The sequence below is a fragment of the Saccopteryx bilineata genome, chromosome 8, assembly GCF_036850765.1.
Source record: "Saccopteryx bilineata isolate mSacBil1 chromosome 8, mSacBil1_pri_phased_curated, whole genome shotgun sequence".
Classification (NCBI taxonomy): domain Eukaryota; kingdom Metazoa; phylum Chordata; class Mammalia; order Chiroptera; family Emballonuridae; genus Saccopteryx; species Saccopteryx bilineata.
The window spans coordinates 55,438,690-55,453,827 of NC_089497.1; the positions used below are offsets into that span (position 1 = coordinate 55,438,690).

Here is a 15,138-nt window from a genome sequence, read left to right on the forward strand (position 1 = left end):
ACACAGGAACAGATCTATGTTCCTGTCTCTCTCTCTCTCTCTCTTCCTTCCTCTCTCGCTAAAATCAATAAAAAATATATAAATAAATAAAAACAACCAAGCAGGTATTTTGAATAGCACAACATTTATCAGACACAGTAGGAAAAGTTCTCACTCTGCATTATAAAGACAGCCAGACAGCAACTGTTACAGAAATGAAGTAAGATGGGAAAAATTAACAAACTACTTTCTCAAAGGACTTCCTCCACTGCTAGGGATCTTACAGCCTCCTGGTCAGTCACCTAGAAGCAATTCTTCACAAAACTGGTGAATTTGGCTTCCACTTTGAAAAGAGAACCACCCTTTTCCTATACTTGCTTGCATTTTTGCTTTAATATTTTCTACAGAACTAAGTCCTGCTGGTGTTTTATGAGTTTTTTCCTGTTTTTTTCAAAGGATTCTTGACCTTTTGGGTTATTTTTGAGAGAAAGAGAGAAGCATCAACTTATGGTTGCTTTCACTTTACTTGTACGTTGTTAGCTTCTTATCCGTGCCTTAACTGGAACTGAGCCAGTGTCCCCTTGCTCAAGCCAGCAACCTTGGGCTTTTCATACCAGTGACCTTTGGGCTGCTAGCAAGCTTTGGGATCGTGTGGACAATCCACCATTCAAGCCAGTGACCCTGTGCTGCAAGCCCATGGTCAGAGCCAGCAACCTCAGGATTTGAAACCTGCGACCTCAGCTCAGGGTTGATGCATTATCCACTGCGCCACCACTGCTCAGGTAGATTCTTGACCTTTTGATCTTGGTGTTGATGGTTTTGAGTTTTTTCCATTCTGGTTTGATTTTTGTGCATCTTTGACAGGAGTATCTCATGTAGATTTCTTTTTTTTAATTTTTATTGATTTCAGAGAGAAAAACATTGATTTGTTGTTCCACTTATCCATGCATTCATTGTTTGATTCCTTTTGTGCCCTGACTGGGGATTGAACCTGCAACCTTGGTACAACAGGACAACACTCCAACCAACCTAGCTACCCGGTCAGGGCTCCTATTGATTTATTTTATTTTCTCTTTTTTCTTTCTTATGTGAGAGAAGGGGAGATACTGATGTAAATTCCTGCATGCGCCACAGCACCAGGATCCACCTGGCACCCCCATCTGGGGCCAATACTCAAATATGAGTTATTTTTAGCACCTGAGGCTGATGTGTTCCAACAGAGCTATCCTTAGCACCCAGGGCCATGGTCAAACCCATCAAGCCACTGGCTCCAGGAGTGGAAAGGGGAGAAAAGGGGAGGGGAGAAGCAGATGGTCACTTCTCCTGTGTGCCCTGACGGGGAATCGAACCTGGGACATCCATATGCTGGGCCAACGTTCTATCTACTGAACCAATAGCCAGGGCTAGGTTTTTTTACTGGAATTTTCCTTCAGCTTCCTCATCCTCAAAATCATCATCATTATTATCATTCCATCTTTGTCCTCTCCATCAACAGCAAGTTTCACTTGTTTCTGTGGAAACATGCTACCTCTTCCAGGCATATTGAGGAGTTTCCCATTCTCCTCTTCTGACTTTGCATTTTGCTTCACAGCTACTAAGTGCTGTCCATTATATGCACAGGCCTTGAACCACACTTCAACCGTAAGACCACAGGTGGTGGTGTTTTAAAGCCACCGAGGAAATCATTGGCTGTACCGACATTTTCGAAGTCGCCAGTGTTACTTTAACTGGACTGCCTTCATAATTCATTGGCTCTGCTTCAACAATGTATAATCCATCCTTTGCACTGGCCCCTAAACTAATCACTGGTAAAGATAATGGGTTCTTATTTCATTATCCACCTTAAGTGTTATATGAAAGGAGAGCTTGACCAGGTGGTGGTGCAGTGGATAGAGCATCAGACTGGGATGCAGAGGACCCAGGTTTGAGACCCTGAGGTTGCCGGCTTGAGCACGGGCTCATTTGGTTTGAGCAAAGCTCACCAGCTTGGACCCAAGGTCGCTGGCTCAAGCAAGGGTTACTCGGTCTGCTGAAGGCCCATGGTCAAGGCATATATGAGAAAGCAATCAATGAACAACTTAGGTGTCGCAATGCGCAACGAAAAACTAATGATCGATGCTTCTCCGTTCCTGTCTGTCTGTCCCTGTCTATCCCTCTCTCTGATTCTCTCTCTGTCTCTGAAAAAAAAAAAAAAAGAAAGGAGAGAAGGCCATTATCCACCTTAAAGTGATAATCTTTGTTGGCCTTTAGTTCACAACCACAAAGATAGTTCTGGGGTCTCAGAGGGCTCAACAGCAATGTCCACTTATTCTTCCATGGGGTGGTAGCACACCTTAATTGAAGAAAGAAGGTATAAAGAGATAAACATCTACTGTTCCTCAGAACAGATGCATATGATGGAATTGCACCAGGGCTAAAACAACCAATCTATAGCCATTAGGTCAAAAGCTCAGGTGACAACCTGGACTTGAGATTGATGTCTGAAATAAAGGAGGGCGGGTGGGTGGGTGGAAGGAGTCTTACAAACCCATAACTTCTGGAATTTGATGTTATCTCTAGGTAGATAGTATCAGAATTGAGTTGAATTTTAAGACACCCAGTTGCTTGGTGGTATTTGGAAAAACCCCACACATCAGAATTGGTACCAGAACCCTTCACAGACATTTAAATGATCAAAAGGAATTTTTTTTTTTGACAGAGTCAGAGAGAGGGACAGATTGGGACAGACAGACAGGAAGGGAGAGAGATGAGAAGCATCAATTCTTTGTTGCGGCATCTTAGTTGTTCAATGATTGCTTTCTCATATGTGCCTTGACGGGGGGGGGGGGGGGAGGCTACAGCAGAGCAAGTGACCCGCTGCTCAAGCCAGCGACCTTGGGCTTCAAGCCAGTGACCTTTGGGCTCAAGCTTGTGACCATGGGGTCATGTCTAACAATCCCACGCTCAAGCCAGTGACCCCGTGCTCAAGCTGGTGAGCCTGTGCTCAAGCCAGCGACCTCAAGGTTTCAAACCTGGGTCCTCTGTGTCCAGTCCGATGCTCTATCCACTGGGCCACTGCCTGGTCATGTTCAAAAGGAAATTTTAAGAAAAACTTTATGTCCATAAATTTGACAACCTCAGTAAAAGGAAATTCTTTGAAAGAAAGACTTAACTTACCAAAACAAAATCAAGAAGAAATAGATAACCTAAATAGTCTAGTATCTATTAAAAAATTTTTTTTATTTTTATTTTACAGAGACAGAGAGAGAGAGACAGAGAGAGGGATAGATAGGGACAGACAGGAAGGGAGAGAGATGAGAAGCATCAATTATCAGTTTTTCGTTGTGGCACTTTAGTTGTTCACTGTTTGCTTTCTCATATGTGCCTTGATCGAGGGGCTCTGGCAGACCAAGTAACCCCTTGCTCAAGCCAGCGACCTTGGGTCCAAGCTGGTGAGCTTTTTGCTCAAACCAGATGAGCCCGTGCTCAAGCTGGCAACCTTGGGGTCTCGAACCTGGGTCCTCCGCATCCCGTCCGATGCTCTATCCACTGCGCCACCGCCTGGTCAGGCTATTAAAGAAATTGACTTCATAGTTTACAATTCTCAAAGAAAATTCCAGGCTGAGATGGCTTCATTCATGAATTATACTAAAAATTTAAAGAAGAAACAATACTGAATGCTTGCAAATTATTCCTAAAATTAGAAGTGGAAGGGCCTGACCAGGCGGTGGTGCAGTGGATAGAGTGTCAGACTCAGATGCAGAGGACCCAGGTTTGAGACCCTGAAGTCGCCAGCTTGAACGCGGGCTCATCTGGTTTGAGCAAAAGCTATCAGCTTGGACCCAAGGTCGCTGGCTCTAGCGAGGGGTTGCTCGGTCTGCTGAAGGCCCGCGGTCAAGGCACATGTGAGAGAGCAATCGATGAACAACTAAGGTGTTGCAACGCACAACAAAGGGCTGATGATTGATGCTTCTCATCTCTCCATTCCTGTCTGTCCCTCTCTCTGACTGTCTCTGTAAAAAAAAAAAAAAAAAAATTAGAAGTGGCAGGAATATTTTTCTACTTATTCTATGAGGCCAGCATTACCCTAATACCAAACCCAACAGAGTTACTGAAGGAAAAAATACAAATAAACCACAGATCAATATACCTCATGAATATGTCTGCAAAAGCACCAACAAAATATTAGCAGATCAAATCCAGCAAAATGTAAAAAGGGTTACTACATCATGACCAAGTGGGGTTTTAGCTCAGGAATACAAGACTAGTTCATCAAAAAATAATCACGCCCTGGCCGGTTGGCTCAGTGGTAGAGCATCGGCCTGGCGTGCAGGAGTCCCGGGTTCGATTCCCGGCCAGGGCACACAAGAGAAGCGCCCATCTGCTTCTCCACCCCTCCCCTCTCCTTCCTCTCTGTCTCTCTCTTCCCCTCCCACAGCCAAGGCTCCATTGGAGCAAAGATGGCCCGGGCGCTGAGGATGGCTCTGTGGCCTCTGCTTCAGGCGCTAGAATGGCTCTGGTTGCAACAGAGCGACACCCCAGATGGGCAGAGCATTGCCCCCTGGTGGGCGTGCCAGGTGGATCCCGGTCAGGCGCATGCGGGAGTCTATCTAACTGCCTCCTGTTTCCAACTTCAGAAAAATACAAAAAATAATCAATGTAATTCACAATATGAATATAGTAAAGAAAAAAAGCTATATGATTATATTAATTGATGCAGAAAAGACATTAAATAAAATTCAACATCCATTCAAGATAAAAATTATCGGCGCACTAGAAATATCAGGAAATTTTCTTAACCTAATAAAGCATATCTACAAAAAAATCTATAACTAATACCCCCATTTTTTTTTTTTTTTTAGAAACAAGAGAGAGAGAAAGGCAAGGGGGTGGTGGGAGGAGTGGGAAACATCAACTATAGCTGCTTCTCGATGTGCCTTGACCGAGGAAGCCTGGTGTTTCAAACTGTTGACCTCAGCCTTCCAGGTTGACTGCCACCACTGGTCAGGCTATAAGTAATATTCTTTTTTTTTTTTTACAGAGACCGAGAGAGACAGAGAGGGACAGATCGGGACAGACAGACAGGAAGGGAGAGAGATGAGAAGCATCAATTCTTCACTGCGGCACCTTAGTTGTTCATCAATTGCTTTCTCACATGTGCCTTGACCACGGGGCTACAGCAGAGCAATTGACCCGCTGCTCAAGCCAGCGACCTTGGGGTCATGTCTATGATCCCACGCTCAAGACAGTGACCTCACGCTCCAGCTGGTGAGCCCATGCTCAAGCCAGATAAGCCGATGCTCAGGCTGGCCACCTCGGATTTCGACCATGGGTCCTCTGCTTCCCAGTCTGACACTCTATTCATGCACCACCACCTGGTCAGGCTACAACTAATATTCTTTTTTTTTTTTGCATTTTTCTGAAGTTGGAAACGGGGAGGCAGTCAGACAGACTCCCGCATGCACTTGACCGGGATCCACCCGGCTTGCCCACCAGGGGGCGATGCTCTGCCCATCTGGGGCGTCGCTCTGCTGCAATCAGAGCCATTCTAGCGCCTGAGGCAGAGGCCACAGAGCCATCCTCAGTGCCCGGGCAAACTTTTGCTCCAATGGAGCCTTGGCTGCGGGAAGGGAAGAGAGAGACAGAGAGGAAGGAGAGGGGGAGGAGTAGAGAAGCAGATGGGCGCTTCTCCTGTGTGCCCTGGCCGGGAATCGAACCCGGGACTCCTGCACTCCAGGCTGACGCTCTGCCACTGAGCTAACCAGCCAAGGTACAACTAATATTCTTAAAAGTGGAAGACTAAATGCTTTCCCCTGAAGATCAGGAACAATGCAAGGATGTTTACTCTTAACATTCTTATTCAACATCATATTGGATGTCCTAATCATTGTGGTAAGGCAAAATCAACATTAAATATCTGTAATAAACAAAAGATACATATTGCAATCCCTAAAGCAAACACACACAATACAGAAGATTAAATGTAAAAGAATGGAAAGATATATATTATGTAAGCTCTAATTATAAGCAAGCTGAAATGGCTACATTAACATCAGACAAAACAGACTTCAAGATGGAGTAAAATTTTACAATGAAAATTGATATAAGTAGACAAGGTTAATATATAAGAAAGACAAAATAATAAATATGAATCCATCTAATAACAAATTCAAAATCCATGAAGCAAAATCTGACAGAACCAAAGAAAGACAAATTTACAATCTTAAGAAAATTTTAAGAATCTAAAAATTAGGCAAAAACTTGTAAGAATATAAGCAATCTAAAGTACAGTATCAACACCACACCTTATTGACATGTACAGAAATCTACACTCAATAACTATAGTGTATATATATATATATCCTTTACAAGTACACATGTAAAGTTAAACAGGATAAAGCATGTGCTGAAGTATAAATAAAACAATCTCAAATGTCAAAGTACTGAAATCCTACAGATGATAGTCTCTAAATTAGAAATCATAAAGTATATAGAAAAGGACCAAATATTTAGAAATAATATTTTAAACGTATTTAATAACCCATGGATCAAAGAAGAAATTACCAGGGAAAATAAAAACATTTTGAACTAAACAATAATTAAAATATCTGTCAAAACCTGTTTGGTACAGCTAAAGTTGTACATACTTACAGCAAAATTTATATCTTTCAACATTTATATTTGAAAGAAAAAAGCCACCCCAATAAATTCAATTTTAAAAAAAACCACTGGAAAAAGGCTCTAAAACAATATTCTAAGTTTCCACCTAATAGTATGAACAGAGTAAATCCACAATAAGTAGAAAGAGGAAATAATAAAGAACAGAAAACAATAAAAACAATCATTAAAGAAAATTACTAAAGCCAACAGCTGGTTATTATAACAATAAAATTAATAAACCCCTGCCTGACCTGTGGTGGCACAGTGGATAAAGTGTTGATCTGGAACGCTGAGGTCGCCAGTTTGAAACCCCAGGTTTGCCTGGTCACGGGAGTTGATGCCTCCTGCTACTGCCTCCCTTCTCTCTCTCTCTCTCTCTCTCTCTCTCTCTCTATCTCTCTCACTCCTCTCTCTATAAAAATGAATAAATAAAATCTAAAAAGCAAGACTGGACTAAGATAAAATAGAATAAACACCAATTACCACATTAGAAATGAAAGAGTAGACATCACTCCAGATTCTATTGACACCAAAAGATAATTTAAAAAATTGTTTCAGGTGTTCACCATAGTGCTTAGCCAATTATATAATTTGTGAAGTGATTCCCCTGGTAATTTTAGTATCCACCTAGCACCATACATAGTTATTAGAATATTACTGACTATATTCCCTATGCTTTATTTTACATTTTCATGACTATTTTGTAACTTCTTACTTTCTTCACCCAAAAGGATAAATTATGAACAACTTTATGCCAATAAATTTAACAGTTCAGATGAAATGAAGTCCTTGAAATATACAAGTTACTCAGACTGACAAGATCAAAATGAAAAGATGAACAGACTTGTATCAGAGAAATTGAATTTATCTAAACCTTCCTATATAGTGGTTGCTTGAAAATATGGGTTGACAATAAATGTGCACAAAGGATCTTTGGAGTGGTGGAAATGTTCTAAAATTGGATTGAGGTGATGGTTGTCAGCAACCTTGTAAACTTACTAAAAATCACTGAATAGTATATTTAAGTGGGTGAATTTATGGCAGAGTATATAAATTATAGCTCAATGAAGGTATTTTAAAACTCTCACCTGACCTGTGGTGGCACAGTGGATAAAGTGTTAACCTGGAATACTGAGGTCACTGGTTTGAAACCCTGGTCTTGCTGGTCAAGGCACATATGAGAAGCAATCAGTGAACAACTAAAGTGAAGCAACTATAAGTTGATATGTCTCACTACTCCCCTTCTCTCTCTGTACAATAAATAAAATCTAAACAACAACAACAAAAAACTACTGCTACACACATTTATAAAAAAGAACAAAACTCTCTACAAGAAAACTCCAAGCCCATGTGGTTTCAGTTATGAATTATATCCGACATTAAAGGAAGAAATGATTTCAATGTAATACAAACTCTTTTAGAAAATATAAGAGGATGGAACATTTCCCAACTCATTCTGTGGGGCCAGTATAATTCTGATATCAAAAACTAACAAAAACTAAGAAAGGAAATTATAAACTAACATTACTCATAAACACCGATACAAGAGTCCTTAACAATCTATCAGCAAGTTGAATTTTGAGTTATATAAAGAGGATAATACATCATGACCAAGAAGGGTCTATCCCAAAAATACTAGGTTGATTTGCTATTAGAAAATTCAATATAATCTACCATGTAATAGTATATACCTCCATTTATGCAAACCAAGTTCTAGAACAGGTAAAACTAATCTATTATAAAATCAAAATCCAATCTAAAATAAAAATCACAATTGCCTGGGGTGGATGGGAGACTGATTGGTACAGGACAGGAGGGAACTTTCTGAAGACATGGAAATTTTCTACATGGTGATTGGGATGTGAGTTTTACATGGATGTACATGACTGCATCTGCTGTATTTCAATATATGTAAATATCCCCCAAACTTTTCAAAGTAACAAGTGGAAGAATGGGAAATGGGTAAGAAGTACTTAAAACAAGAATGACATAATATTGATAGGTGTTAAAGCTGGGTGATGAGTCCATGGGAGTTCATTATAATATTGTTTTTGGTTTTATTTTAATTTACTGTATATAATAAAAAGTAAAAACAAGCCCTGGCCGGTTGGCTCAGCGGTAGAGCGTCGGCCTAGCGTGCGGAGGACCCGGGTTCGATTCCCGGCCAGGGCACACAGGAGAAGCGCCCATTTGCTTCTCCACCTCTCCGCCGCGCTTTCCTCTCTGTCTCTCTCTTCTCCTCCCGCAGCCAAGGCTCCATTGGAGCAGAGATGGCCCGGGCGCTGGGGATGGCTCTGTGGCCTCTGCCTCAGGCGCTAGAGTGGCTCTGGTCGCAATATGGCGATGCCCAGGATGGGCAGAGCATCGCCCCCTGGTGGGCAGAGCATCGCCCCTGGTGGGCGTGCCGGGTGGATCCCGGTCGGGCGCATGCGGGAGTCTGTCTGACTGTCTCTCCCCGTTTCCAGCTTCAGAAAAATGAAAAAATGAAAAAAAAAAAAAAAGTGAAAACAAACAATAGAGGTTTTAACTGAGAACAAGTTAAATGAATCAAAATGTTTTGTAGTTCCCCAACACCAAGAAAAGTTACTGTCATTTCCTATGGCATTTAACTACAATGTTTTGCCTATGCTTTGTGTTTAGGTTAAAGCAAAGCAAATGGTTAAAAGGGCTTGCTATTACATACTCTATCAAGTAGGAAAAATTTATTAGGGATGAGAACTCTCAAGAACTTAATAGCTTGCTTTTAATATCTGAAGCACTATCACTAATAGAAATGGAGGAGGGAGAAATAGAAGTTTCAGAGTTTTCAGCTCTTACAAAAAGAAAAACTTGAACAATGCTAATCTCCAAAAAACACAGGGGCTGTCTCTGGAGATAATTCCACTATTCATGGAGATGTTCAAATATAAGTGAGAGATTTATTCACTGGCAACAACCACTAAAATAAAAAATCTATTAAGTTTCCTTCTAGCAGAAATTTTGCAGGTCTTTGAATTACTTCCTTTTATTTTAATCTAAATTGAAATAGAGAAGTACAGGGCTTTGTGGGAATGTTTTATAAAAAATAATTTATCAGAGAGGTGGGGGGATATACTTAAGGGAATAAACTTGCAACCAGTAGATAAATAAGTCCTGATGATCTAACGCACCGCATAGTTAGTGATTATGGACAACAATAATGTATTATAAAGTTAAAAGTTGCTAAGGTACTAAATAAAATAAAACAAGCCAAAGTGCAGTGTCATGATAAAGACTGTAATACCACTACAAACCCCAACTTAATATTTTGGGACATATTGGTTGAACAGTATGCATAGAAATTTTTGTAAATTACCACAAAAATAAATGTTCTTAAGATTTCTGAGCTAAATTGAAATTTTCTAGGTTACTATTTCTTGATAAAGTAGTAAAACCAATCTCAACATGCAGCCTTGCCTCAGGTACTGTGTCTCCTTTCCTTAAAGAATAGTGATTGTTCCCTGGCTGGTTGGCTCAGTGGTAGAGTGTTGGCCTGGTGTGCAGGAGTCCTGGGTTCAATTCCCGGCCAGGGCACACAGGAGAAGCACCCATCTGCTTCTCCACCCTTCCCCCTCTCCTTCCTCTCTGTCTCTCTCTTCCCCTCCCATAGCCAAGGCTCCATTGGAGCAAAGTTGGCCCGGAGGCTGAGGATGGCTCTGTGGCCTCTGCCTCAGGCGCTAGAATGACTCTGGTTGTAACAGAGCAACGCCCCAGAGGGGCAGAGCATCGCCCCCTCGTGGGCGTGCCGAGTGGATCCCAGTCGGGCGCATGCGGGACTCTGTCTGCCTCCCCGTTTCCAACTTCAGAAAAATACAAAAAAAAAAAAAAAAAAAGTGATTGTTGTGGGCCCTCCCTTTGAGTTAAGTACTGTGGAGAAATCAAAGCATAAACCTGAACTTTATTCTAAGGAACCTTACAATTTAACTACAAAGGAGAGACTTGCCTGAAAAATAAGCCAGCATAATATAACAGCATAAGACTGGCAAGAAATGAAAAGAGCATTCTAGCTGGGGTGGTTTCAACAGGCTGTCTTGAGATAAGGAAACTTAAACTGAGACTGAAAGAATTTAGCCAGGGATCCTGGCCAGGTAGCCCAGTTGGTTAGAGCATCCTCCTCACATACCATAGTTGCAGGTTTAATTCCTGCTCAGAGCACATACAAGAATCAATCACTGCCCTGGGTGGAAAGCTCGATTGGTTAGAGCATTGTTTCAAAGCACAGAGGTTGCTGGTTCGATCCCCAATCAAGGCACATACAGGAACAGCTTGATGTTCCTGTCTCTCTCTCTCTCCATCTCTCTCTCTCTCACTCTCTCTCTCTTCCTTCCTCTCACTGAAATCAATAAATTAAAAAAAAATTTTTTAATCAATCACGCATAATTGAGTGGGACAACAAATCGATGTTTCTGTTTCTCTCTTCCTTCAGCTCTCCCTATAAATTAATTAAAATAAAAAAAATAGGAAGAAAAATGGTGTGAAAGGACGCACTTACAGGACAAGAGAAGAGAGAAAAGCAAGCAACGTGATGAGGTAACTTGAAAATAAACCTGATTTTTTGTCTCCACACACCCTCCCCCACAATATCCGTCCAATGTCTTTGGTTCTCCAATCAATTCCTTCCAAACCTTTAGTTCAGAGTTTCCCAAAGTGTGGTCAATGGACAGATAGCATCACCAACCCTCTGGAAATTTGAACTGCAAATACTGGGGACCCATCCCAGACTTAATGAATCATAAAGTGTGGAATTTGGGTAGCAATCTGTGGTTTAACAAGCCCTTCAGGTGATTCTGATACATACTCAAATATGAAATCCACAACTCTAGCACTAGCTGCTTCACACTACTCTCCGCACAGGAAAAGTGATGGGTGTTCTGAGTGCCTAACTCCGCCACTTTGCAGAGTGCAGGCAGGGAGTTGATAGCAGGTCCCAGTCAGACCTCTAAGAGTTCAGTCTTTGATCCAATTTCACTTCCTCTTCCCGCACACTTTGTTCCAATCACCACTCTCTATGCCACTGCTTTCGTATTACTTTACCATCAAAGGGCCCGCTCCCGCCCCTCCGTCGCCCTACCTCAGTGTCAGGGAGGACGTGATGCCGGCAGGGAGGGAAACTGCCCAAGGAGACAGGAACAGACGTAGCGCTTGCTCGGAGCCCGCCCAAAAGGAGTAGAACACCTCGGACCCACAAAGAACCGCTCCATCGCCACCGGCTCGGGCCCGGGCCTGAACCCGAGAAATCCACTCCTCCACCCCATTCGGGCGCCATCTTTGGGATGAGCGTCGTTACCATGGAGTACGTGACGCCTCCGCGCCTGGCGCCAGCCCCGCCCCTCACCGCTCAGGGCAGGTGGAGGGGGCCAGCCGCGAAAAGCTGCTTTTTGATTGGCTAGCGTCCTCTGCAAGAAGTTCACCGTGGACAGGAGACGTGTCTCATTGCGCAAAGCCAGCCAATAAATGTCCTCTAGCAGCCCACGTGAGTTGTACTATGAGACAAGTGGCGTTGATGGTAACATGTATGAGGTTATGTGGGTTTTTACTGATACAGTTTTTCAGTAAAGCTATGGAAAAGATGAGCACCCACTAGGTGAGAGTGCTTAAACAGCTGCAGAATTTTTTTATGGTACTGTATAGGCCTCTGTATAAAAGGTGAATGGAATATAATTTTCTTTTTTAGTTATCAGTCACCAGTTGTAGACCCATTTCTTTTTTATTTATTTTTGGAGGAGAAACATCAATTTGTTGTTCTTATTTATGCATTCACTGGTTCATTTTTCTATGTGCCTGACTGTGGATGGAACCTGCAACCTTGACAGATGCAACCTTGGGGAGGATGCTTAACCAATTGTGTTACCTTGCCAGAGCAGCCTATATTTTCTTAGTCATTTCCTATATCAATGATGTGTCCTTACCTATTCAACCCTGTCCCTTAACTTATTTATAAAACAATAATTGCAACTGTATTAACTCAGTAAGAGATTAGGTGGAGCCTTGTCATTAAGAAAATTACCACCTGACCTGTGGTGGCGCAGTGGATAAAGCGTCAACCTGGAAATGCTGAGGTCCCCGGTTCAAAACCCTGGGCTTGCCTGGTCAAGGCACATATGGGAGTTGATGCTTCCAGGTCCTCCCCCCCTTCTCTCTCTCTGTCTCTCCCTCTCCTCTCTAAAATGAATAAAAATAAATAAATAAAAATTAAAAAAAAAAAGACAAGAAAATTACCTTCAGCCCTGACTGGGTGGTGGCGCAGTGGATAGAGCGTCGGACTGGGATGTGGAAGACTCAGGTTCGAGACCCCAAGGTCGCCAGCTTGAGCGCGGGCTCATCTGGTTTGAGCAAAGCTCACCAGCTTGGACCCAAAATCGCTGGCTCAAGCAAGGGGTCACTCGGTCTGCTGAAGGCCCGCAGTCAAGGCACGTATGAGAAGGCAATCAATGAACAATTAAGGTGTTGCAATGTGCAACGAATAATGATGCTTCTCATCTCCGTTCCTGTCTGTCTGCTGTCTGTCCCGGTCTATCCCTCTCTCTGACTCTCTCTCTCTGTCTCTGTAAAAAAAAAAAAAAAAAAAAAAAGGGAAAAGAAAATTACCATCAGCCCTGACTGGTTGGCTCAGCGGTAGAGCAGTAGTAGCCCTGCCTGTGGAAGTCCCAGGTTTGATTCATGGTCAGGGCCCACAGGAGAAGCACCCATCTCCTTTTCCCCCCTTCTCCCTCTCCTTTCTATCTCTCTCTCTCTCTTCCCTTCTGCAGCCAAGGCTCCATGGGAGCAACGTTGGCCAGGGCGCTGAGGATGGCTCCACGGCCTCAGCCTCAGGCGCTAGGATGGTTCCGGTTGCAGTGGAGCAATGCCTCAGATGAGCAGAGCATCGCCCCCTGGTGGGCATGCCCGGTAGATCCCAGTCTGGCGCATGCAGGAGTCTGTCTGCCACCCCTCCCACCCCTCTTCTCACTTTGGAAAAATAAAAAAAAAAAAGAAAGAAAGAAAATTACCTTCAAAACTGAGCAGTGAGGAACTACAAAAAATTTTGAAAATTGGGACAAATCTCTGATGGCCCATGAAACAAAGAATTAAAACTAGTAATTGGAAGTGTTTAGCAAGAATAGCCATTCAACAGGAAGTGGATATTGTGAATTACTACATAGCAATTGCAGGGATAGGAATAATATAAAATCCCTAAGAATTTATATTTCATTTAAGAGCATGTACTCAGATGATACAGGGGTGGGGCATTTTACAATTAAAGACTCATCAGGTACTTTGTCTTTCATCCCCCAATTAGTGGAAGTTGGGATTCCAAACCAAATTTATAACTTTCAGAACATGTGAACCCGACCAGGCGGTGGTACTGTGGATAGTATTGACCTTGGACACTGAGGACCCAGGTTCAAAACCCTGAAGTTGCTGGCTTAAGTGCAGGCTCACTAGCTTGAGCACAGGGTTGCCAACTTGAGCATGGGATCACAGACATGACCCAAGCTCACTGGCTCATCTGGAACCCCCCACCCCCATCAAGCACAAATGAGAAAGCAATCAATGACCAAGATGCCACAAAGAAGAGTTGATACTTCTCATCTCTCCCTTCCTGTCTGCCCCTCCCTTCATCTCGCTCAATTGTGCGCTAAAAAAATAAAGTGCTCTTTCCACAAGGCCACAAAAAATTGTGTTGTCAACAAACACCAGTCGTATTCAGGTTCCTGCTTCTAACTGTAGTCATATTGGAGAGAGGTTGTTTCACTGGGTTAGCAGAAAAGCTGCTGGCCATTAAAGCTCATTTCTGTGAAATATAGGATTCATCTCATGATAATTTTGGCTTGAGGAGTACTTTTGCACTGACCAAACTTCATTATGGGAACAGAAACACACAGGCAACCTCATTTACAAATGATGCATTATGTCAGTTGAAAAGAGGATGAATTTGCATGCAAGGATCCTTTGCTACTGCATTTTTTAAAGTCATCCTAAGGTCTGTTTTCTCTTCCCACCTTTGCTCAACTGCTTATCGCTTCTTGTCTATTCACCCCTATTGCACTACTACCATCATCTATCCCACTCCAATACATTCACTTGACTTCTACACAGATAACAGGCTTTGAGATTTCTTTTCCTTTACATGACTAACCCAGACCTGAATATCCATCTACCTTCCTGGACATACTTACAGCTGAGCATCCTATTGTCTCCTCCAACTCAACTCCCCAACCCCTTGAAAAAAAAATTAAAGTCCCATCCTCCTGGTTAGCCAACTTTGTAAAAGCATTACCCACCCACCAACCAAAGGTGGGAACATGTTGCCCTTGAATACTCGTTTCCATTTGGTTTTTATAGCGTTAACGTTAATGAAATCTGTTCTATTTCAGTCCTCAAAAAAACTCAGTTAAGACCACAAAGCCTACCTGTGTTTCCCTTCAATTTATGCTGGGATGCCACTGGGTTCTAAAGGAAGAATCTGGTCAACCCTGCCAATCAAGTTTTTTAGTGACACTATTACATACAAAAACAGTA

At 42.5% G+C, this 15,138-nt stretch overlaps 1 protein-coding gene and 1 pseudogene across 2 annotated transcripts in view; both read right to left on the reverse strand.

The window, feature by feature from the left end:
* LMLN (leishmanolysin like peptidase) overlaps nt 1–11,919 on the reverse strand; it is a 93,535-nt gene extending 81,616 nt beyond the window's left edge. Inside the window, exon 1 of one of the 2 annotated variants that reach the window (XM_066240691.1) lies at nt 11,708–11,919. In XM_066240691.1, the coding sequence (XP_066096788.1) occupies nt 11,708–11,902 (195 nt within the window). In that variant the 5' untranslated portion in view covers nt 11,903–11,919. The remainder of the gene's footprint in view (nt 1–11,707) is intronic. The other variant, XM_066240690.1, reaches the window with a different exon arrangement.
* On the reverse strand, nt 215–9,772 carry LOC136312168 (nucleophosmin-like; annotated as a pseudogene).
* Nucleotides 11,920–15,138: the final 3,219 nt, after the last annotated feature.